Source organism: Gorilla gorilla, chromosome 20 (assembly GCF_029281585.2).
Source record: "Gorilla gorilla gorilla isolate KB3781 chromosome 20, NHGRI_mGorGor1-v2.1_pri, whole genome shotgun sequence".
Lineage (NCBI taxonomy): Eukaryota > Metazoa > Chordata > Mammalia > Primates > Hominidae > Gorilla > Gorilla gorilla.
The window spans coordinates 55,988,547-56,014,035 of NC_073244.2; the positions used below are offsets into that span (position 1 = coordinate 55,988,547).

The window sequence follows — 25,489 nt, forward strand, 5'->3', positions numbered from 1 at the left end:
ATGAGGCCCTAAGGAATGGTGATATAGAGGTGACAGAGATAAGGGAGGAGCACAGTGAGGTCTATGAGTTTCTGGGTAACTCCTGTGTGTTAGGGGCTGACCCAAGGAAAAATCTGGGGATGGTTGGAGAGGAGCTGGGAGACACAGGAGAGTCCCTGAGGGTTGCAGGTGAAGAGATGGGAGACGTGATAGAAGAGGGCCCTGAGATTTTTGTCTATAGGTGATACTTGGGTTTGGGAAGCTGAATGTTGCAGTAAGCTGGGGATTGAGAGAGAGAATCTGGGAGACACAGGAGAGTACCTGAGGGCCTGGAGTAAAGAGTTGGGAGACATGGGGCCAGAGCCCTGTGAGGTCCCTGAGTTTCTGGTTGTTACATGGGTGTCAGGGTCTGACTGTTACAGAAATCTAGGGATGATTGGAGAGTAATTGGGAGACATGAGACTCCCTGAGGGCTGGTGGTGAAGAGATGGGAGACATAGGGGAGGATCCCGTGAGGTCTGTGAGTGTCTCCGTAATTCCTGGGTGTGGCAGGCAGACTGTCACTGAATATGAAGAATGTTCATGGCTTATATATTTTTTATTTTTACTTTATTTTCTAGGTCTCATCATAGCTCATATATAACACTCAAAACATCATTAAACCATCTAATCTAATATTCAACCATATCATTTCTTTCTTTACACGACTTGTGAGATAAGTAAGATATCAGTTAAAATTTTCATTTCAGCATTTGTTTTTCTCATATCCCCTTTGTGCTTCTTAAAGATGGTTAAAATAGGACAGACAGATTTGGAACTTTGTTCAACTGTCTTAGGAAAAGACCATTGCAGGGGCACAGTCTTTCAACCCCACTGGCCATGTAAGACTAGGCCTGGAGCCTGGAACACATCCTTCCCAAGAGATACTGAACTTCTTTCAGACTCATTCAGGGTTTTCAAAGTGTGGGTCAGTGGTCCCCAAGGGATGCCTGCAGCTTTCAGTATTTCACACTCCATGAAAACATCAGCAACTGTTTTCCCAGACCTGACACTGCCAGGTGTGCAACAATCTCTGGATTAATTCTCATAGAGATGGCTCCACTTAGGGTCATCTCATAGGGATAGAATTTTGCTAAGGATAACCCCATCAGTTACCCTTTAAGTTTTCTTTCCTATCCCAAGGGTATCAACCTCTATTATCTGGTCTCTCAGTTCAACTTTCAGCTTATTACCTTTCTGGGATCAGAGGCTTCAATATATGGTGATCCACAGGATTCAAATTCATGATTCAAGGGAAAGGTCAGAAAGACATGTTAATCAAATCTTAAATATCAAAGAGTAACTAAAACCTTGCCTCATGAAAGCATTTTTGCAAGCATAATTTAGATAGTCAGCACTGAGCCAGGGAAGCACCCTTCTATTCAGAGGACTCTCACATCACGGAACATATCCCAGAGGAAAGAGACAATACTACATGAGGGGAAGAACTAAAACATGAAAATAGAGTTCCTTAATATTGCTTTGCATATATGAAAATAAGCCCACTTGCCCTCTATACTTCCCACGCATTCTCAGTTCTTCATATGAAACCATTTCTGGCCAACATTTCTAGTTACCTATTTCCAGGAATCTATTTTATTTTCAATGAGCAATGTTCCTAGGAATCTATGTCCTAAGTAGTAATCTGCTCATGCTATTCCAAACATAAACCTCATTATCCTGAGGGATCTTTGCTATTTGGTTGCTTAGTCTTTCCTAAATAGTCAAAGAAGGAAATCTTTGTATTTCATTTTTGGTTTTGAATAATTTTTACTCATTATATCATTTATCATAGCATAACAGCGTACATTGCAAAAAGGAAGGCCCAACATAAACTGAGAAATTGAATAGATACATCCATAATCCCTTTCTATTCTAATCCATACAAAAATATTTTATCATAATGGTTTTAGAAGTGAATATTATTTCTATATTCTTTTCCCACATTTTTCACTATATATCATAGACACTTTCCTAAAATTTATAAAATCTTCACATGTAACAACAGCAAGTGCTGTAAGGAACAGATTACAAGCTATCTAATTGGAAGATCATGTAGTAAAATGATGCACTAAAATATGGTTTTCCAGCCTAAGTTCTAAACACTACAGCAACCTTTCAATTTTCTCAATAAGCCCACTAGTGTTAGCATTCCATTTACTCTTTGTGGAAAAAGAGGTCTAACACTGGCAGTTGGCTTTGGCATATGATTTTCTCTGATTCAGGTCTGAGTGCTTTCTGCAAGGAAAAGTGCCAGTATTTATTATTTTCATAGGAATATGTCACAAGAATCAAGTTTAACGTTGTATATGGAATTGCCAGGTTGAAAAGTCATTCATAGACTTTCCCCCTTTCTTTTCCAGAACAAATTTGAGACACACAATTAACAGAGGGCTGGAAGTTTTCCCACATATATTGTTTTTATAGTAGTTCTTCCAACTACATGTACTACCTTAAAATAAATTTTTTAAAAGAATGAAATAAAAAGGAATAAATCCCAGCTGATTTACAAACTAGTTACATTCATAGAGTTTCTCTTCAGTATGAGTTGCCTGATGCCTAATAAGTTTATAGCTATTAATGAAAGCTTTTCCACACTGAATACATGTAAAGGGTTTCTCTCCAGTATGAGTTCTTTGATGCACAATAAGTCGAGCGCTCAAGCTAAATGTTTTTCCACACTGATTACATTCAAATGGTTTCTCCCCAGTATGAGTTCTCTGATGTTGAGTAAGGCATGAACTCTGTCTGAAGGACTTCCCACATTGACTGCATTCATAGGGCTTTTCTCCAGTATGAGTTCTCTGATGTACAACAAGAACATAACTCTGGCTGAAGGATTTCCCACACTGATTACATTCATACGGTTTTTCCCCAGTGTGAATTCTCTGATGCATAACAAGGTGAGAACTGCGGTTAAAAGATTTTCCACATTCACTACATTCATATGGTTTCTCTCCAGTGTGAGTTCTTTGATGTGCAACAAGCTGAGAGCTCCAGCTGAAGGATTTCCCACACTGATTACATTCAAAGGGTTTTTCTCCTGTGTGAGTTCTCTGATGAGCAACAAGTTTATAACTTTGACTAAAGGATTTCCCACACTGATTGCATTCATAGGGTTTTTCCCCAGTATGAATTCTTTGATGTGCAATAAGTTTATAGCTCTGGATAAATGATTTCCCACATTGATTACATTCATAGGGCTTCTCTCCGGTATGTGTTCTTTGATGTGCAATAAGTTTATAGCTCTGCCTGAATGACTTTCCACATTGATTGCATTCATAAGGCTTCTCTCCAGTATGAGTTCTTTGATGCACAACAAGGACATAACTCTGGCTAAAGGATTTCCCACATTGATTACACCTGTAAGGTTTCTCTCCAGTATGAGTTCTCTGATGGGAAACAAGGTGCGAGCTCCGGCTGAAGGATTTTCCACATTCACTACATTCATAAGGTTTCTCCCCTGTGTGAGTTCTCTGATGTGCAACAAGATGAGAGCTCCAGCTGAAGGATTTCCCACACTGATTACATTCAAAAGGTTTCTCTTCAGAATTATTTCTCATGTTTTGAGTAAGGGAGGAACTATGAGAGGTTTCACTACATTTATATTGACTCTCTTCAAAAGGAATTCTCTGTTGTTCATTATGGGATATTTTGGGGTTCAAAACTTGCCCACGTTCTTTAAAATCAAAGGTTTTTCCTCCTCCATGAATTTTTTCATGTATATGTAGGGGTGTACCATGGCAAAAAGATTGAATACGGTCACTAAACCCATAGGATTTATCTTTTGTTTGAGTTCTTGTAAACTGAATAAGGTGAATGCTCTGAGGGGGTTTTCCACATTCATTATTTTCATACAGTGTCTCATTCTCATTAATCTTCTGATGACTGTTTACAGCAGAATTAAGATGCCATTTTTTAGCATGTGATACATGTTTATGAAAATGGTTTCTTATGGGTATAATTGGGGATGAAAATAGACTGGAATTCAGACCACTCTTCTCCCGAGGTTCATCACTTTTGTAGACTCTCTCATGAATAACTGCTTTCCTTTGAGTGAATGCCACTTCCTGCAAAAGTATCTCTTGTTTTTCCTGTTGCTTCTCCAACTGGTCTTTATAATCACCAACTTCTTCACATGAAGATAACCAAGGATCATCCCTTGTAAACCTTTCTGTCTTCACTCCATTAGCTGGTTCTTCATCAAAAATCCTCTGCTTTGAAGCTGAATCTTTTTTTCCAACTGCAGTTGCCAAGTCTGAAAGAAAGCAATATAAGACATCTTAGCCAAAAAATATTAGAGATGGAAAAATGAAATAAAGCTAACAAGAAAGTATGAAAAATATATATGAATTTGTTTTCAAATACTGACCGATAACCTAGGTTGAAAAAGCAAAAGGGTGAGATAAAGTATTAAGTACAGAACTACCACAGCCCAGTATTACAACAGAGCATTAAAATGGAACTATTGTAATCTTGGTTTAATCTTAGTCTGAATAAATAAGACTCTGGATGTCAAATACCTGCATATTCCAAAATAAGATCATCTACGTAGAACCTACAGAATTGCAACCCAATTTTGCAATATGTATAGTCTTTTCCACTCTTTAGTGCTACACAGATGTTCACTAAGAGATTAGTGTCCACATATCCAGGAATTTCTGAAGGCATAAAACTTGCTAAATACTCTACTCTGTGTCAGTGAGGCATGAGGAAACTGTTTGTGAACAAAAGAAAAGGAATGGGGCATTATTATCCAGTTCCCTAACTACCTTAGGAACCAATATAGCCCCACAAATTTCTGTGATTCCAACTGAGAGAGGCTAGAAGTTTGCTCCTAGTAGCCTGGGTGGCTACTAGGTCAAGCAATAGAGAGTATATATGGAAAAAGTGGTCATATATACAGTCCACCAGGAGGTGGGAAATGAAGAAAAATGTGGCGTCTTCTATGCGGATTTTTTCAAATGGACCTTCTACACCTGTAATGACCCCTATGTGTCTGGTTCTCACTTGAACACATGTATTGGAAAATTCTTTTTATATTCTTTCCCTTGCTCCAACTAGGAGATTGTATCTGCTTCAAAAAGCTGACAAGGAAAGATATAGGAATTTGAGTTTTCAAAGCTGGGGACAAAAGAAAATTACTGCAGAATCTGGTCCTGGCCTTTGGTCTTTAGGAACATGAAGACTGAAAATCTCAAGCCCAAGAATCTGCACTATTTCTACCCTACAAACTAAAATTAATCTTCACTGGGGAATAAAGAGCACAAACACAATCTAGATGCAGCCAAAATCATTCTGCTGCTGAATTTCACAGTTCTTAATCAATCAGAATGTGAAATCATTTCAGTAGATGGATCTTCATTAAAGAGGAGTGTATTCTTACCCCAAGAGACTAGATCCCTGTGGTTCTCCAGGATGACATCTCTGTCCAGGGTCCTCTGAGCAGGGTTCCAAGTACCCTGTTCCTCCTGTGTGAAGTCCACAGTCACAATTTTGAAGTTCACTCCTTCCTAAAAAAGGACACACATTCCTGCTCAGCTGGGCATCATTTCCTTCCAAAGTTCATGGAGGAGGAAAAGTCTGACAGATGGAAAAAGGAAAATTGGTGACCTGGGAGTTGTCCTGAAATTGTCAGTGCCCAAAAGATTCCAGTCAAGATGTACAGGTGCCTTCTGGGTGAGCTCTTTGGGTTTTGGATGCTGGACCTGTTTTTACAACTCCAAAGAGGAATACCAGATAAGAACTGATATAAACTATTTTATCTTGTCTGCCTTAAAAAGGATGCTTATTCTGACTTTTGCACTGGTGAATATAGAATTCCCACTTAGGAATTCCCTCTAAATTCCCAAGAAACTAATGAAACAGGGGTGGTTGATTTTTTTCTGTCAAAGGCCAGATAGTAAATATTTTACACTTTGCCAGCCATACAGTCTCTATCACACTACTCAACTCTGCTGCTATAGCAAGAAATTAGCCACAGAAAATATATAAACAAATGGGCGTGGCTACATTACAATAGATCTTTATTTACAAAAACAGCCACAGGCTGTACTTTGCTAATGCATGAGACAGAAAATGAAATGTGGACCTCGATGAAAAGCAGTATGTATAGGTGAAGAACACTGGATGTAGAAGATAAAAAGACTTGGCTTTCTCACCTATAAAGGGCATATATCTGCTTAAGAAATACATCTAATCTGAAATCTGTCCTTTTTTTTTCTTTTGAGACAAGACCTCACTCTGTTGCCCAGGCTGGAGTACAGTGGCACAATCATGGCTCACTGCAGCCTCCATCTTCTGGGCTCAAGTGATCCTCCCACCTAGTCTCCCAAGTAGCTGGGACTACAGGTGTGCATCACTGTGCTTGGCTAATTTTTAAAATTTTGTAGAGACAGACCCTCATTATATTGCTTAGGCTGGTCTCAGACTCCTGTGTTCAAGGAATCTTGCCATCTCAGACTCCCACAGTGCTGGAATTACAGGGATGAGCCACCACACTTGACCCAATTGTCTTTCCGTGGCGAGTTTATTCCATTTCTATTTATTAGGCCTAATAATACCTAAATCATTGGGTTGAATGAATAATTACGATGATCTATGAAAAGCCACTAGCAGAGTTTACTGATGAAACAACAAAGGCCAGCAATTATGGGCTGAGTATCCCATAGCCAAAATACTTAGGACTGGAAGAATTTTGGATTTCAGATTTTGAAATATTTGCATTTACATGATGAGATGCCTTGAAGATGGGATCCAAGTCTAAACCCAAAATCATTTATGTTTCATATACACCTTAAACATATAGCCTAATGGTAATTTTATGCAATTTAAAAAAAAATTTTGTGTATGAAACAGTTTTGACTGTTTTGACTGTGAGTGGTCGCATGACGTCAAGTGTAGAATTTTCCACTTGTGGCATTATGCTGGGGCTCCAAAACCTTCCAATTTTGGACAATTTCAGATTTTTGGATTAGGGGTGCTTAGCCTGTACTGTTATGATTAGTAGGTCTCAGGATCCTGAAAGATTAACTGAGAGCCAAAGTGACCTTTATTCTGAACGCTCAGTCTTCAAATAACAGTTCTGTTTCTATCCATATCCAGCTGCATGGCAGAGCCTTTTAGGAGACGTTTGCTGTTATTACTGCCATATAAATGGGGTCTCTTGGGCTGCCTCCTCTAAGCAGGAAAGGGCCTGTTCTTAAGATAACTGGGCAGCAATTTTAATCCAAAAGAGAAGTGCTAAGGGTGATCTGTCCTTACCCAGGCACAGCAAAGGCAAGGGGAAGTTGAATGCCTCTTGCCACTAAAGGCTCTTTAAATAGACCAGGCATTCTTGAGCTGCAGCTCATGAATAGGATACAGGGTCCTGAATGCCATGAAAACACATGCAAAATACTGCTGTATATGCCTCTAAGTTTGAGCCTAAAAATTTCACTGAAACCTCAAATGTTTTCATGATTAGCCCAACGTGAAATTCAAAAAATAACTCGCCAACTGCTGCCTGTATTTAACATTAATCTTTAAGGTATTGTCTTTCAATCTGTAATGCATGCTTCTTTTTAATAAACACTCCCCCTTTCTGTGTAATATAGGTCTCTTTAGTATAAAGCTTGTTCAAACGTCAAACAGATAATACTAAACTAGATTAGCACCGCCACTCCACTCCCAACTATATATTCTCAAAGTTCCATGGACTTCTATAATCACACTTTCTTATTTGCAGAATGGTCATCTCTGTCACTAGGCCATGATCCATGAAGGCAGGGACAAGGTATTTACAGTTTGCAAATGTAACTCCAATGCTTAGCATAGTGTTTATATATAGTAGATATTACATTTATATTTCACAAATTATTTCAGTAAGTGAATGAACACTATCAATAAACCTTCTAAGATATCAAAATAACTGTCACCCAAATTGATTTAAGTCATCCCCCCTCACCTGAATCTCACAAGCTGTACCACATACCCATTTGAAAAGGCCCCTCAATGTGCAGATACTAGCTTTTCTGGACTTCCATCCCACTTATTCTATTCTTCTCACTTGTTCCAAATTCCTCATGCCTGAAAACTCCTTCCCAAAATCTTCAACTGCCCTTGAAACTCTCTTTTGTAACAATAAAATAGGATGGGTATGGCGGCTCATGCCTATAATCCCAGCACTTTGGGAGACTGAGGTGGGTGGATCATTTCAGCCCAGGAGTTCAAGACCAGCCTGGGCAACATGGTGAAACCCTGTCTCTACTAAAAACACAAAAAATTAGCCAGGCGTGCTGGTGCATGCCTATAGTCCCAGCTACTCAGGAGGCTGAGGTTTGGAAAATCACCTGAGCCTGGGAATTCAAGGCTGCAGTGAGCCATGATCACACCACTGCACTCCAGCCTGGGTGACTGGAGTGAGACCCTGTCTCAAAATCATAATAACAATAAAATATTGCAGTTTCAGTATCCTTCACCAAACATTCCCTATACATCCCTGTGTTAATGGAGACTTATACTTCCTGCTGATGACTTCCCTCCTCCTCAGTCCTCAGAGGCTAAGAATGCTCATACTCTCCCATCCTAGATCTCAGCATCAAAGAAGGAGTGCATGTCCTCCCAGTTACTCTGAAACTCATGCCATTTACTTCACTTCTTGGAGCTCTGTCCTACCCACCTCCTGAACACCACCCCCACCCCATTCACTGAAGATTCATACTTGGGATTTATCCTCTAATATAAGAACTTGTACTGTCTTATCTCATATTGTCTATAGCATCCACTTGTATAGTCAGCTGATGAGAATATAAAAATAACTGACTTTAATGAAGCACTTATGAGTTTGCATGAAGCACCACCATGGTGCCAGGCATTGTGCTAACATGTCACATGGATTATTCATTTAATTCTCACAGGGCTCCTGTGAGAAAACACTATTAGCAGTACTATTTTTTTCTTATGAAGACCAAGGGAGTCAGAGAAATTAAGACATATGCCTAAGGTTAGTAGTAGAGGGATACAACCTCAAGCTTGCACATTGATGACTGTCTTCTCAGTCATCAGTTCATATGGCTAACCCAAGTCTCATATTCTGAAGCTGCTCTTCATCAGCTCATTCTTCGGGGGACACCCCAGACCTTGAAATTGTCATAAAACACTCCACCTTTTGAATCACAAATATAAAACTGCCCACGTTTCACTACAATGTCAGATTGCTCCACTGTATTGGCTCAGTTTTTTCCCTTTACTCTTGTTCCTTGAAAGTTTAGGGTCATTATGCTACCGAAATGTCTACTATTACCACTACCAGCCTATATTCTTTTTCATTTCTACTTAGCGGGCTCTTTATCACTTCCATATTAATTACTCAATTTAAGGTTCATGGATCATTCTTTTTAATCTTTCTACTCGACATATTTTTAAATTCTCTTTCCAGTATTCCCTTGACCTTTGGAGTGTCCACTCCATAGGAAGTGGACCTGGCAAATTACAAAAACTAAATGAATCTGAATGTCAGTCTGCTATCTGTGGAAAGTGGGCTACAAATTGCCACTGCAGGGAAAAATCCACAAAAGCAGCAGGATAGAGTATTATAAATTAATGGCCACTATCTCTGAATGAAACTTTCAGATTGACCAGCAATCCTATTACATTTACTGGAGCAGCCTGTTTCCTCTCATAATCCAAAATTGCTATTTTAAGCCTTCTCTACCCTTGTCATACATCTCTCCATTCCAATTCCCACCATCATGCTCATCTGATTTTTCGCAGTGAAAGATCAAGCTTTCAAATAATTCCCTCAACCTCACTGTTCCTATATAAATCCTTCTCCTCATATAGAGCTAATTTATTCAAGATGTTCTGAATTAATTTCTCTGGTGCTAACCAAGGACTGTGCTTTATAGTTTCTCTCTTGTTGCCTGATGAATAACTTTTTTTCCTCTACTAACTCCTTCCTGTAATCATTTAAACTGAATTGAATCTTTTCAATCCCTTTAAAAAAAACCCTCAATCTCAAAAGTCCTTGAAGTTTTCACTTTCTTCTACCTTTCACACAATAACCAAACTTCTTGAAAAAGTTGTCCACTTTTGTCTCCATTTCCCCACTTTCTTTCTTTTTTTTTTGAGATGGAGTCTCACTCTGTCGCCCAGGCTGGAGTGCAGTGGCGTGATGTCGGCTCACTGCAAGCTCTGCCTCCCAGGTTCGCACCATTCTCCTGCCTCAGCCTCCCGAGTAGCTGAGACTACAGGCACCCGCCACCACACCTGGCTAATTTTTTTTTGTACTTTTTTAGTAGAGACGGGGTTTCACCATGTTAGCCAGGATGGTCTCAATCTCCTGACCTCATGATCTGCCCACCTCAGCCTCCCAAAGTGCTGGCAGCCACCGCGCCCGGCCTATTTCCTCACTTTCTACTCACTTCCCAGCCATGCACATTTCTCAGTGTAAAGACAGAGGCCTTGCCCAACCTACCTGAGATGGGATGGTCAGAGACCCAGTGTCTTCTCCCTCGACTTTGATGATAATCTCTTGAGGAAGGAAAGAATCCTGAAAAGGCAAAACAGATGAGAAAAAGGAAAATAATCAGGGAGCTAAGTGGCAGCTCAAATCTCCTCCGGTCAGTGGGCTGAGATTTGACATACCACCTATTTTAACGCATCCCTCCCACCATATTTCTCCTCCCTCCTCCTAGTGGTAAGCTCCGCTAACCATGTGGAGAGAGAGAGGAGATACCTGGAGGAGCACCAAGGCCCACAGATACCTGGGCATGAGGTCTTTGTGGGTCTTCTGGGCCAGCCCAGTTGCAGCTAAATGCAGCTCACTGAGTGATCCAAGACACTAAGGAGCACTAAGACGCTAAGAACTGTCCAGCGGGACCTGCCAAAATTCCTGGGTCACAAAATTATAAGCAAATAAAATGGAATACAGCATGACCAATGCCAGAATCATAAAGATCAACAAATTAATTTCATAAGATGTTTAGCAGGCCGGGTGCGGTGGCTTACACCTGTAATCTCAATACTTTGGAAGGCTGAGGCAGGCAGTTCACTTGAGGTCAGGAGTTTGAGACCAGCCTGGCCAACATGGTGAAACCCCGTCTCTACTAAATATACAAAAACTGGCCGGGCATGGTGACACGCACCTATAGTCCCAGCTACTTGGGAGGCTAAGGCAGGAGAATCACTTGAACAGAGGAGGTGGAGGTTGCAGTGATCCAAGATCATGCCACTGTACTCCAGCCTAGGCAACACAGCAAGACTCCATCTCAAAAAGAAAAGAAAAAAAAAAAAAAGTTTAGCAAAAGGTGCCACATGATCAATAAGAATCTATACTATTAAGACTTCTTCCAAATCAGTAAAAGGTAGCCTCAACAGACAAAGAAAAATGCACATGCAACTATGAAGAAACTGCTGTGAATATACAAACAGATGCTCGCCTCTTTACGTCAAAATCAAACATCTATTTCTTTATCTGTATATATTAGAGACCATAAGTTCACATGGATACCTCCAATTACAATTCAATAACACATTTTATTCTGTCTAGCTTTTCTCCTTTCTTTATGTATACTTTCTTTCTCTGGCTCCCATTTTCCTCTTTATATTTACTTATTTGCTCAAGCCCTGTACATAACCAACATCCTGACCACATCGGGTGTTTTTGTGACAGTCACAGTCATTAGTCTGTTGCTAATGACTCCAGCTCTGGCAGCCCACTGGCCAAGAGCTTCATATATTCTTAGAAGAAGTATAAATTGATACAACCCTCCTGTATTGGCTATATATTAAATATCTGTATTTACAAATACTGCTTTATTTTGAAATCCTTAAAGATTCACAAGAAGTAGCAAAAACAGAGCCACACTCAGCTTTCCCTGGTAATATCATATATAACGACAGTACATTGTCAAAACCAGGAAATTGAAATTTTGGTACAATATTATTAATTCATGTACAGAGTTTATTCCATTTTTATGTACATTCTTTTATTTTTGTTTTTTTAAAGGCAATATTTTTTAAAGTGTAATGTAACATCCATTAAGTCTACTTGTAAGTACTTATCCTTAGGAAGTAACATAAAGTACATCAGGATGCATATACAAGAAACCTCATTAGCAAGTTACATTATCATAGCAAGATGGGAAGGGAGATTACATGTCCACTAGGAAGTGCCTGGTTAAATAAATTATGCTTTATTCAGATGACTGACTATTATATAGCAGCCAAGAGAAGAAATAAATTTGCATGTACTGATACATATAAATAATAGAAAGATGTCTATAATATATTGCTGAGTGAAAAAATGAAGAACATTATACAGAAGATGAATAGATTTCTATAAAATATAAATATGCACGGAAAAATCTGGAAAGGTTCTCAAAAGCATTAAAAGGAGTTATTCTTTGACGGGGGAGAACTGAGGAGCAGGTTCACTGTCTCTCTTTTAATGCTGCATCCATGTTTTTCAAAACCACTTATTTTAATTAAATATTTGGAAACCAGGAAAGGTGCTTCCCTCTTTAAAAATCACCTTGAAACAACGCAATTCCTTTGTAGTGTCCTCAGGTTTTTTCCTACAGGATACAATAATTCAGTCTGTTAAATGATAGCCCATTCGAGGATACTTTGCTCCTCCTCAAATCAAACACTGAAAAGCAACTACTGCTAATTTTTGATAACTCATTTCTTTAGAAGCCATTGGATCAAAAACTAAAAGAAAATAAAAGTGGCTAGGTGCAGCAGTTCATACCTGTAATCACAGTGCTTTGGGAGGCTGAGGTGGAAGGATCACTTGAGCCCAGGAGTTCGAGACCAGCCTCAGCAACACAGTGAGGCTCCCCTGTTTATACAAAATATATAAAATAGGCCGGGCATGATGGCTCACACCTGTAATTCTAGCACTTTGGGAGGCCGAGGTGGGCAGATTGCCTGAGCTCAGGAGTTCGAGACCAGCCTGGTCAACATGGCAAAACCCCATCTCTACTAAAAATACAAAAAAACCAAATTAGCTAAGTGTGGTATACCTGTAGTCCCAGCTACTTGGGAGGCTAAGGCATGAGAATCACCTGAACCGGGAGTTGGAGCTTGCAGCAAGCTGAGACCATGCCGCTTCACTCCAGCCTGGGCGACAGAGTGAGACTCCATCTCAAAAAATAATAAATAAATAAATAAACAAGCCAGGCACAGTGGTACGTGCCTACAGTCCCAGCTACTTGGGAGGCAAAGGTGGGAGGATCACTTGATGTGGAGAGGTCAAGGTATAAGTGTGTCAATTTTTTCTCCTTATCTATCTAGAAAATATTTTATTATTACAGTAGGAATGGTTATTAAAAATGGCTAGCATTAATGTATTTAAAAGTAGGAAAGGATTCTCCAAACCTAAAAACACCACTGTATATTTACTGGGTAGGTTGTGAGGTTCACAATAAGTATCAAAGAGCCAGAGCTGCTGCAATGTAAAGAAGGCCCAATGTGAAAGCCAAGAGGTTGTGTTGCTTGCATTACTACCACACATACTACAACAGTTAAACTGCCTTTTTATTTTTTGTAGAAGACAGGGTCTCGTCATGTTGCCCAGACTGGTCTCAAACTGCTGGTCTCAGCGCCATGACAGTTTTGTCAGGAAGTTACCCTCTATGGTCTAAAAAGGAGAGGAACCCTCAGTTCTGGGAATTGCCCACCCCAGTCCTGGAAAACTCATGAATAATCCACCCCTTGTTTAGCAGAAAATCAAGAAATAACCATAAAAATGGGCAAGCAGAAGTCCCTGGGGCTGCTCTGCTTATGGAGTAGCCATTCCTTATTCCTTTACTTTTTTGTTTGTTTGTTTGTTTTGGTTTTGGTTTTGAGACGGAGTCTCACGCTGTCCCCAGGCTGGAGTGTAGTGGCGTGATCTCATCTCACTGCAACCTCCGCCTCCGGGTTCAAGTGATTCTCCTACCTCAGCCTCCTGAGTAGCTGGGACTACAGGCGCACATCACCAAGCCCAGCTAATTTTTGTATTTTTTGTAGATGGGGTTTCACCATGTTGGCCAGGATGGTCTTGATCTCTTGACCTTGTGATCTGCCCACATTGGCCTCCCAAAGTGCTGGGATTACAGGCATGAGCCACTGTGCCCAGACTACTTTTAAAAATAAACTTGACTGAAAGAAAAGAAAGAAAAGAAGAGAAGAGATGAGGTGAGAAGAACAAGAAAGAAAGAGAGAGAAAGAGAGAGAGAGAAAGAAAAAGAAAAGAAAAAGAAAGAAAGAGAGAGAAAGACAGGAAAGAAAGAGGGAAAAGAAAGAAAGAAAGAAAGAAAGAAAGAAAGAAAGAAAGAAAGAAAGAAAGAAAGAAAAGAAAAAGACAAAGACAGGAAAGAAAGAGGGAAGGGAAGGGAAAGAGGGAAAGGAAGGGAAAGAAAGAGGGAAGGGAAGGGAAGGGAAAGAAAGGAAGGAAAGGAAAAGGAAGGGAAAAAGGAAAGAAATAGGAGAAGGAAGGAAGGGAGGGAGGGAGGATGGAAGGGAGGGAGGGAGGGAGGAAGGAAGGAAGGAAAAAGAGAAAACAAAGAGAAAAGAAAAGACAATACAAAAAAAACTACTGTTCTTAAGCAGTCCTCTTGCCTCAGCCTCCCAAATTGGCATTACAGGCATGAGTCACCACAACTGGCCTAAACTGCCTTGAAATTGCTGCATGAACATTACAAAATAGCCCAAAATGCCAGAAAACAAAAATAAAACTCACAATGCCAAAAAATAGCCACAACCAAACTACAGATGGTACAAGGGAGCCACAAGTTTTGACCCCAAACTGTTAATGGATTCAATCTTATCTGGCCTGAAAGAAAAATTACATTCCTGATATACACCCGTGACAAATACATCTTTTCTGAAAAAAATGCCTGGGAAATGAGAAAAGTTACTCAAGAAAGGAAAATTTGTAAATGCTAACCTGTATTTTAAGTTATTACAAACTCCTTCAGATAATATCACACTCTATCAGTTAATTAAAAAAAAAGCTAATATCAGTTAAGAAATAATACCAAGAATTGGACAACTTAATGTTTTTCTCAGCAGGTACTTGGCAGAAACAAAATTCCAAAATGTCACTATCTGCCATAACTGCTAAAACTATTATACTTGGAGAATATGGTTGCACCTCCTCTTGAATGGAAACTGTTTTTAGCACCTTTTTGTTTAAAAGTTTTCACAAGAAAACAAAAGAAAGCTCATCTTTCCTCAAGGTAGATGCTGGATGAAATGTCCTTCCTTGCCCTGACCCCAGCAGTCAACTCTATCACTTTACCCTGCTTTCATATCTTCACATCACATATATTCTTCTACCTTTGGCTTTTTATTTAACTCTTCCACTAGAGTGAGTTTCATAAGAGCTGAGATCTTGTCTGTCATGTTTACTATGGCTCCACCGTGCTTAGATCACTACTGACACATAGTAGGCTCTTCATAAATGTATGCTGACTATAAACAGCCACTAGGAGAAGGGACATGGAATGTGCTACCTGTAACTTTGCATTTGTCCCTGGGGTCCCTGGAGGCACTAAAGCAAAGCTGAGCTCAAGCCCCTCCCTTGGTTAGAGGAAACCTTTGTTGGGTGCCTTTTCTTTGCAGAAAATTCAAAGTGTCAGTATCCAGAACCTGCTCCCAACTTACTCTTACAAACTAAATGCTCAGAAACAAGCTTGCAACAAATGCATGTGAGCCCGTGCATGCATGCACACCCACACACCCTGAATTTTTCCCTAGGTTCTACTCACTTTGGATTACTGACCATTTTAGGAATATCTCCTGAATTTACATCTTAGCTTCCTCAGTTTCCTTCAGATAATGTCAATGTAATCTATCATTTGCCTAGTATTTTTAGTAATACATAGAGTACTTCAACACAGAATTTCCATCTCACAAAATCATCTAAACTTTTTTTTTAAGAGCTAGGGTCTCATTTTGTTGCCTAAGCTGGAGCGCAGTGGCACCATCATAGCCTACTATAGTCTTGAACTCCTGGGCTCAAGCTATCCTACTGTCTCAGCCTCCCAAGAAGCTGGGACTACAGAGGCACGCCACCACAGCTGGCTAATTTTTTTGTTTTTATTTTTTGTAGAGGTGGGAGTTTCACTATGTTGCTCAGGCTGGTCTTGAACTCCTGGCCTCAAGTGATCCTCCCATGCTGGTCCCCCAAAGTGCTGGGATTACAGGTGTGAGCCACTTTACCTGGCCTAAACTTTTTTTTGAAGAAAAGAGTAATATGTCTATTCTATTTCGCCAATGCAGAAATTAATGGTAATAAGGTTTAGTAAGCTCATTTAAGTCCACTGATTGCCTGACACAAACTCTTCTGCTTTCCATTGTCTTACCAAAGTCTGTCTAATCACCCAAGGCCCAGATCAAATGCCACCTCCTCCATGAAGCGTTCCCAGATAGCAGAAAGCTTCATCTCTTCTTCTCTCAGGACTTCTTAGCTTTGCTGGCCCTTTACTATACCAGTAAAATTATTCTCTTCATATTACTACCATTTCTATATACCTCTCCCCTGGGTCCTGGGTTCTATATTAGAAAGCACTGTATATTTTTTATCTCTGTATTCTCCTCAGTATTGAGTAGGAGCACAATAAAAGTTCTCTGCATTTGACAAGACTGGCGACATGTGCAGAGTTCGGGACATAGGAACAGAATTAAAAACCTTTACTCTACTTTCTGTATGCTCTGGAGCATCTTTAAATTGCCCTCTTGTTCAACAGTCACCTCTCTAGGTCAGAAAGGAGCATTTCCCTTTTTCTTTGCAGACTTTACAAAATGGGAACAGGAATTAGACTGTTGACTTGCACGGAGAAAAGGGTTGTGGGCAGGAGATAATAATTGTTCCTTCTGTAACGCAGGTGGGACCCCATGGGACCCAAAGCAGGGGGAAAGAGACAAGCAGAGCTATCATGGAGTGACCTGTCCGCTTCATAGTGAGACGGTGGTCAAATCAGACCTAGGGCTAGGGCTATTTGCTCACCTATAGAGATGACCAAATATTCCTTTCGCAATCTGAGGCATTCTTGGGGCAATAAAATGAAGTTTCTAATCAAATCACAGAAGTATTACTGGACTCAATTCTCAGAGCTTTGCTTTGGGGGTCTACTGGCAGGAAACCCTCTATATCTGTGAGGACATTTAGAAAACACAGGCGTCACACAGGCAGACTTCTTGGTGTGTTTCCATCTCTTCCTGCCCTGGGAGCTGGAAGGTGGAGCTCACATTTCAGCTCAAGGGATATGGCGTCCACAGGGCCCATGTGGGAGGCCCTGAGGTTTCTTAATCACCAAATCTAGAAGGCGTAAAACCAATCTTCACAAACTACAGCACTGGAAAGAAGGTTCCCTTCCCTCATTTTCTCAGAAATCATCCTGACAAGAGGATCCCTTTAGTCCTCATGCACAAGAAAATTCCCTCTCCGGCCCCACCTTATCATCCATGAATAATTCTCACTGTCCTGAAATATACAGAATAGACCATCCACATAGGGCCACCAACAACCTGCACAACTTCGAATGTTGAGAATGACAGTGGATGGGTGAGATTCTACCACCTACTTGGCAGCAGTTTTGGTCTCAGTCCCTGAAGGCAGGTAGGGCTCAGAGTTGGCTCAAGGCCTTCGCTGGACCAGCTGCTACTTCCCTGTGTATGAGCCACTAAAATCTCTTAAGGTGATGCCCCAATACCCAGATGGTTTCTTCCTAGATCAGCTCACTGGACTCATGGCCTTCGTTCAAAGCAAAGACTTTGGCTCCCTTGATTTATCTCTCCCTTCCAGGGTTCTAATATCCTTCAGGTCCAAATCAAGTACTTGTTCATCTTCTGATAATAATTAAAATTAACTAGAGGACATTCAGAGTTGAGAAGTATGGTAGCCAGACTCTCAGATGGCTCCCAAAGACCCTTACTACCTAGTATTCATGCCTTTGTGTAGTCCTTGCCCAATGGTACCAAGGTGGGTCTGTGTGACCAACAGAATATGGAAGAAGTGATGGTGTGTCACTTCTGAAATCAGATGATAAAAGACATTGTGGCTTCATCTTGATTGTGTGCAACTAAGTGCTCTTGCTCTCTCTTGCTCTCTCTCTCTCTCTCTCACTGGGATCACCTGCTCTGGCAGAAATCCACTGCTATGCTGTGAACGCCCTGGAAAGAGGCCTCTCTGGTGTACAGCACCTCTTGCCAACAGCCATCTGAGTGAGTTTGCAACAATATCCTCCCACCTAGTCAAGCCTTCAGAAGTCAGCAGCCCAGACAACAACTTGCCTGCAACCTCATCAGGGACCCTGAGCACCAGAAACAACCAGTTAAGCTGACCTGGATTCCTGACCCTCAGAAATTGTGTGACAAAATAAACATTGGCTATTTTAAGCTGCAAAATTTTGGGATATGTAATAACAGATAACTAATACAACAAAGAGGATGTTTTTGCTTTCCCTATGTAGCCTTGGAAAGTATAAGAAGCGCGTTTCTGGTTGTGAGAACTAAGTCGTGCAGGGCAGTGCTGTCTGCCTCATCTTTCCCCACAGTGCTTTGCACAGGGCCTTACACTGGTTAGGCAGTCAATAAATATGTGACGAAAGTCATATAATGAACAGACTTCTAATTCAGCTCACAAAAAAGAAAATGGTAAAAGGACCATGAAGAGTCCCAGAAAACACCTAGTGCCTCGCTTAAATTAGAACACCAATGACCACATCAAAACACATTCTACCAGCCAGGCACTGCAGCTCACCCTGTAATCCCAGCACTTTGGGAGGCCAAGGTGGGAGGATGGCATGATCCCAGCAGTTCGAGACCAGCCTGAGCAACACAGCGAGACCCTGTCTCTACAAAAAATAAAAAATAAAAAAATTAGCTGGGCATGGTGGTGTGCACCTGTAGTCCCAAATACTCAGGAGGTTGAGGTGGGAGGATCACTTGAGCGCAGAAATTCCAGGCTGCAGTGATCTATGCTGGTGTGCCATGTACTCCAGACTGGGTGACAGAGTGAGACCCTGTCTCTTAAGAAACAACAAAATAACAAAAACCCACACATTTTACCTGTAGTTTTGATAAAGATATAAATGTAAACTTATATTTGCTTAACTCTTTCTAAAACAATTGCACATGTATACATGGAATCCCATACAAAACATTTATATCAATGCTATTTGTAACAGCAAAAAAATATAACACTAAAAAGCCATTAACAATAAACCCATAAAACCTGTAACATATTTAGAAGGTGAAATCTGGGCACTAGGTATGCGTAGTGGTATTAGGATGTCACTGCTCCCAGTCCTTCACGGACAGACAGGGAATCTGTGTGCACACATACACACACCGATAGAAGCACACATCTCTATATATTTCTAGATTAATGTGTACTGAAAACCATGAGCCCACAATAAAACCTCCAATTCCCACTGCACACCAGAGTCCACTCAAATGTTCTTTCTTGCCATATCTGTACCTCCCTCATTTGATGGCAAGGCGCCTGGCTCCAGTCCCTTATATATACACTTACTTATCTGATCTAGCCCCCTGTAGGTAGCTCCTCTCCCATTTCCACAATGACGCCCTCTCCCTGTGGATGCTTTCCCAGACTCCCTGGGCTCTGCCACCCCATACTCGGCCACCCTCTGCCCAGGGGAGCTCCTCACCCTGCTTAGGCTTTGACTCCCCAGGCTAGGCTGCCCCATCTCTCAGACTCACTCCTCTGCCACTTGGACTTGGACAGTCCACGTCAGGCCACCCCACTGTGTCAGTACCCTCCACATGCTGCTGGGCTCTGACACCCCTGCAGGCCACCCTCATGCATGATGCCCTCAACATGCTCATGCTCTGACATGCCACACCAGGCTGCACCTGACCCCCAACACAGGTGCACATCTCACCCCACTCTGGCTCCAACACCCCATCTACCATGGACACCTGCTCACTGCACTTGGGCTCCAACTACCCACAATGAAGCACCCCCTCTCTGGATGCCTTGCTCACCTGCTCTGACCCCGTCACCCCACACCAGATCTCCATATATGGACACTGGCCTCAGCCACTTGGGCTCTGACACCCACATTGGGCTGCACCACGTGCACAAGCGACTTCTTCATTCCACTTGGGCTCTGACTATGCTGGGATGTCATCCTGTGCAGATGCACTCCTCACCCTGCTTGGTCACTGACACCCTGCACATGGACACTCTCTTCACAGCAGGCAGTCCTGACAACTGTAGGTGCCCCCTAACACTGCCCCACCTCACGGCTTCAAGGCTGACTTGTTCAGGAAGAGAAAGGAGAAGCTCTAATTTAACAGTTTTAAGAAATTAAGAGTTTTCAAAGAATATTTGCAGTGGGAAATGTTCTAAATTGTTAACTTGTTTTTTAGAGACAGAGTCTCACTCTGTTGTCCAGGCTGGAGTGCAGTGACACAATCATAGCTTACTACATCCTAGACCTCCTGGGCTCAGGTGATCCTCCCACCTCACCCACTCAAGTATCTGGGACTATAGGTGGACACCACTATCCTGGCTAATTTTTAAAATTTTTTATAGAGACAGGGTCTCACTATGTTGCCCAGGCTGGTCCTGTACTCCTGGCCTCAAGCAATCCTCCCACCTCGGCCTCCCAAAGTACTGGGATTATAGGTGTGAACCACTGTGCTTGGCCAATTGTTAATATTTTTACCTTAAAGTGTACTGTACAAAAATATGAAAATACAAGCCAGGTGTGGTAGCTTATATCTGTAATCCTAGCACTTTGGGAAGTTGAGGTGGGAGGATGGCTTGAAGCCAGAAGTTCGAGACCAGCCTGGAAAACATAGTGAGATATCGTTTCTACAAAAAATTTTTAAAATACACACACACAAAAAATACTAGCCAGGCTTGGTGGTGCCCACCTGTAGTCCCACCTATTCAGGCGGCTGAGGCAGGAGGATGGCTTGAGCCCAGAAGTTTGAGGCGGCAGTGAGCTAGGATTGTGTCACTGCACTCCAACCTGGATGACAGAGCAAGACTCTGTCTCAAAAAAAAAGAAAGAAAAGAAAAAGAAAATACAGATAAATAAATGATAAAACAACTACAGATAATGTTTGTTAACTGATTGCTATATTTATAGTCTTCTAACATATTTTCTATATACCCAAAAACTATATCCCTTTTTAAAAAGTGATGATTTCTAAGTGCAATTTACTTAACATAGGTAATAAATAACTTTTTCTGTCATTAAATCTGCATTATCATCAGTTTCAATGGCTACAGTGTATTCTATTTCATGGTCTTATCGTAATTCATTCAGCTATCCTCTTACATTGCACATTTAGGATATTTCCAATTGTTCATTCTCAAAGCTGTGAATTGCTGGCCAAAAGGGAATCAGCATTTTAAGGGCTTTTGATTCAGGATGCCAAATTCCTTCCAGAAAGAGTTATCTGGGCTAAAAAGGTGAGGCAACTAGCAGGGAGATTCATAAAATATATAGTAAGTGTTAGAAGCCTGATGGCCATGAGGGCCCCAAACCCCCTAAAAGGCTGCAAAGAGAGTCAGGGAGGAGCCACAGCCTCCCAAGCTGAGAGGGTCAGGCTGCAGACAGACCCAAGCTCTGGGTCTCCACTCACCTGTGCACAGGCCTTCAGGGGCTCTGGGGGCTTCTCATCCTGCTCTTCCATGCTCTCCTCCAGGCACGGCAGGGTGCTGAGGTCCTGAGCTGCACTGAGAGAAGCCCCAAGTACAGCATGAAGATGTAGGTCTGCCGGAACCGCTGGGCCCCCCACCCCCATTAGCCCCTGCTCCCAGGATGCAGGATGCATTCCCATAGCAAATGCACTTCTGGAGGTTCCTGCCAGCTTCCTGCCCAAATACCTGTGTATGTACTGAGAGTCCCTCAGTCCCTCTCCCAGGCCAAGTTTCTGCAGCTCCAACCTGGTTCCTCCACCATCTTGGGCCCCTGGACCATCTACCTGTAAGCCCAGCTTGTGCCCAACATGGCCTTCTGCCCACCACCAAAGTCTGCAGCACCAGTCCATCCCTCTCCTATTCACTGGGCCCTGGGATCCCCACAAATATCAGGCATATCGAGGACCCCCTGGTGTTCACCCCATCCTACCCCTACCAACCTCAATCTACAGCCCCAAACCAGCACTTCTTCCTAGGGCCAGAATCACACTCACTGCCTAACTGCATGAAGCTGGTGACACAGCTCCACTGCTCCCAGGAACTGATTCAACAACTAAGACTGATCCTACCATTCCATCAGCCAGACCTGTCCCTCCAGCAACTCAGCACAGAGGGCCACCCACATCCTGCTCAAATAGCCAAGCATTTATGCACAGAGCTCAGCTATACCCACATCCTGTTCCCTCCACACTTCTGGGGTCCACTGGCTCCTACTCGAACAGCACCAGCCAGATTCCCACCCTAACACCCTCCCAGGCCCTGAATTTGTAGCTCTAAACCAGTCCCTCCACCAACTTGGGTATACTCAGGCCTGAAACTACAACAAGGCCTGCATAGGGCTGGGGGCCTCCAACAGACACCAGCACAAGCCAGACAAAAGCAGCCCTACCCAGGCTCTAAATACATGTCTCAGAAGCTCAGGTGCCTCTGTACCAACTAAGTGTTTTGGGATCCAAGACTAGAGCAGCCCCTGGCAAATCCTACCCTAGGCACCCCACCCCCTGCACCCCATCTCTCCCACTTACTCTCTCCCCTGCTCCCACCATATTCTCACGCAGCATAGCGTAGGTTCACAATGCAGCTGTTTCCTGAAATTGCACCCAAACTGTTTCCTCCACCTTACTCCACAGCCCCCTGCTTGAGCCACACCTGCCCAGATTCTGACCAAACATCTTTCGGGGCACCTGTGGCTCAGGAAGATCCTGTCTTTCCACCAAACTGGGCACCATCAGGCTGTGATCAGGGTTCCAATCACACAAAGACCCCAGCACCCTCTGTCTAAAACTCATCTCCGGCCTCCTGTTTCCCAACCAAACACCGGTGTGTGTGCACAAGGGGTGCCTGACACAGTCCCGCCCCTCTGCAGCTGCTCCCCCCACACACCTGGGCATCCTCAGGCAGAATCAGGATCCTAGGACTGCCCATGCCTCCCCAATCTGCCCAAATGCCAGCACACATGCAGAGTGCTGCTGGAGCAGCCCCGTGCCTCCTAAGACCAGATCCAAACTGGAGCCCCGAGGCCTCTATTCCACAGCCACTGCACATGGGCCACCCACCTAGACTCCCTCCTACTGATACAGCCACAGAGCAGGTTCGTGCTCACAATCTGCATCCAGGACCTAGCTCCTCTGCCCGTCTGGGGGCACACCCTGCTCCTGAGTCAAGAATCTACATCCCTCACCCTGTGTCTCAACCTGCCTGGGACATCTCAGGTACCCACAGCCTCTGTGTAGGTTCTGGGGTCAACTGCCCCACTATTTGCCTGCAGCCAGGACACTACAACAACTAAACAGTAGCTTGAGCATACAGCTCCATAATCAGCCCCAGGACTTGGGCACTCGCCAGCGTGGGAGTTCTCGAGCCTACGATACAGCAGCTCAATGGGAACTGGGCCCTTTGTCCTTCTCTTGCCCAATCATGACGGCCTGGGTGTTGTGCAGTCAGCTCTTCCCGGGACCAAATCTGCAGCACAGACTCTGTCCCTCTACTAACCTGCACATTCTCACGCCTGCAAATAGCGTACCCAAGTAAAGGTCTCAGCAACACCTGCTTCATAACGATGCTGGCAACATACTGCTTCCTCCCCAGCTACCAATTTGATGGCAGCTGTTGCAGCTCTGTCCTTCCTGGACTTAAATTCTGTATCTCCAACCCGGAGTCTCTGCCCATCTTGAATACTCTAGAGCTCTGCACTATCCTACCTAGGTCCCTACTATCAGTTCAAGTTTCTGTTTTCCATTCAGACACCCCCAGGACGTGCAGGGGGTCCTCTGCCCAGAGCCTGTTTCTAGGCCCTGATACCCTCCTTCAGCCTGGGAGTTTGCTGCCCATGGCTAATTCCCACCAAGGGTTCACTAGCAACACTGCCTCTTCTGGCACAAGAATCTGCAACTCCAATCTGGTCTCTCCACCAACCACAGCGCCCCCAGACCTTGGAGAAGCGCGTTGTCTGCTCCAGGGGCCCAGAGCCACCTGCTCGGAATCTTACCTACAACCTTTTGCTTCCTACCCAAATACCTGATCAAGAGTAAAGGGACAGTGGCACAGCCCCTCCTCTCCAGAAACCACAATCTGCAATGGAGCACTCCATCAACCCGGACATCCTCAGGCCTCCACTAAATAAGCCCGGCATTGGAGGAGGGGAGTTCTCAAGATGTCCCCTTACATCAATGCATGTGCCCTGTGTTCCAGCAACCTGGGCATCCTCAGGCCCCAGACAAGAGCACCACCTGACCAAGCACCCGCGCATGCACGCAGAGGACAGTCGCGGAATATACAGCTGTATCAGTAACTCCATCAACCCCGGCGACCCGAGGCTAAAGCGCCACCCGCACAGATACCAAGTCTCCCCGCTACACTCACCACCGCTTCCAGCTTCCCGCGTAGACCCTGCGCACGCGCGCATCGGACACCAAGCGCTGCCCCACGCCCCTACCAACCTGGGCGTCCGCTGGCCCGCAGCCCAGGCTGGGCCTGTCACCGCCTCAGTGCCTAGCACGGCTCTGCGGCAGGACGAACTCGGGTTAGGCAACCCCCTGCCCCGATTCTGCAACACGGCCGACTCGGGTTAAGCTAGTTCGGTCCCCTCTCCTAGTCAGCATCCGCAAGGCCGCTGGGGGTTAAGTCTGAAGGGCCGAGCTGCTCGGCGACAGCAAGCGTCCGCGCGCGGGACAATGGCTGCTCTTGTGGCCGAACCCGGAAGTGCACTTGGGCTCGGAGAGCCAGAACTACAATTCCCAGAAGCCTCCGCGGCGCGGGCGAACAGTGGGCGGGGTTCCGGCTTCTCCAAGGAAGTGGGGCGGGGGACCCGGCCAGAGGCTAAGCGGGCGTCCGCGTCCGGGGCCTGGCGGGGCGCCACACGTGTGCATATGCAGGTCTAGGGGGAGCACTAAGACCAGCCGCGGCGCCCGGAGGCCGAGGCCAGTGCAGCGACGCGTGGGGAGTCGCTCTGGCGTGACGTCAGAATCCAATAGAAATGGCGGGGACCCTTTCTGGGTGCCCCCGCCTGTCAGACGCTGCGTGCGACCCCTTGTCTCCTCTAGTCCTAGGGGAAACCTGTGAGACAGTTGCGACATCCCCATTTTACAGTGGAGGGAGCGTCTACCGAACCCTTCAGGAATCTATGTTTTTACATTTAATAATACTAAAATATAAATAATCATTTTATTTTTAAATTTTGAGTTCTTTCTCTGCCTATAAGGCCTGAAGGATCTGTTCCCCCCACCTCTCCCCTTTTCTCTGTTTTTGTTTTGTTTTGTTTTGCTGTTTTGAGACGGAATTTCGCTCTTGTCGCCCAGGCTGGAGGGCAATAGCGCGATC

The 25,489-nt window shown here is 43.6% G+C and overlaps 1 protein-coding gene across 4 annotated transcripts; it reads right to left on the reverse strand.

Annotated features, from left to right (window-relative positions):
- Nucleotides 1-566: 566 nt before the first annotated feature.
- On the reverse strand, nt 567-24,885 carry ZNF180 (zinc finger protein 180). 4 transcript variants are annotated; one of them, XM_004060927.5, is made up of 5 exons: nt 24,533-24,885; nt 21,613-21,701; nt 10,475-10,549; nt 5,405-5,531; nt 567-4,276 (listed from the first exon to the last, which is right to left on the reverse strand). In XM_004060927.5, exons 1-5 carry the CDS (start codon nt 24,573-24,575, stop codon nt 2,532-2,534), a joined length of 2,079 nt encoding a protein of 692 aa, XP_004060975.3. In that variant the 5' UTR covers nt 24,576-24,885; the 3' UTR covers nt 567-2,531. The 4 variants fall into 4 exon arrangements, with proteins under 4 accessions (XP_004060975.3, XP_055225665.1, XP_018872189.2 ...); XM_055369690.2 differs by having other exon boundaries at nt 21,613-21,706; nt 24,610-24,737; XM_019016644.4 differs by having other exon boundaries at nt 21,613-21,706; nt 24,533-24,647.
- Between the last annotated feature and the right edge of the window lie 604 nt (nt 24,886-25,489).

Excerpts from the sequence above, each read along its gene's own strand:
- ZNF180 (XM_004060927.5), bottom strand. The coding sequence starts at position 24,575 with ATGCGCGCGTGCGCAGGGTCTACGCGGGAAGCTGGAAGCGGTG. Across the intron at positions 21,702-24,532 it reads GCGGGAAGCTGGAAGCGGTG|CTCAGGACCTCAGCACCCTG; the intron begins GTGAGTGTAGCG and ends CTCTCAGTGCAG. Across the intron at positions 5,532-10,474 it reads CTCTGACCATCCCATCTCAG|GAAGGAGTGAACTTCAAAAT; the intron begins GTAGGTTGGGCA and ends GTCCTTTTTTAG.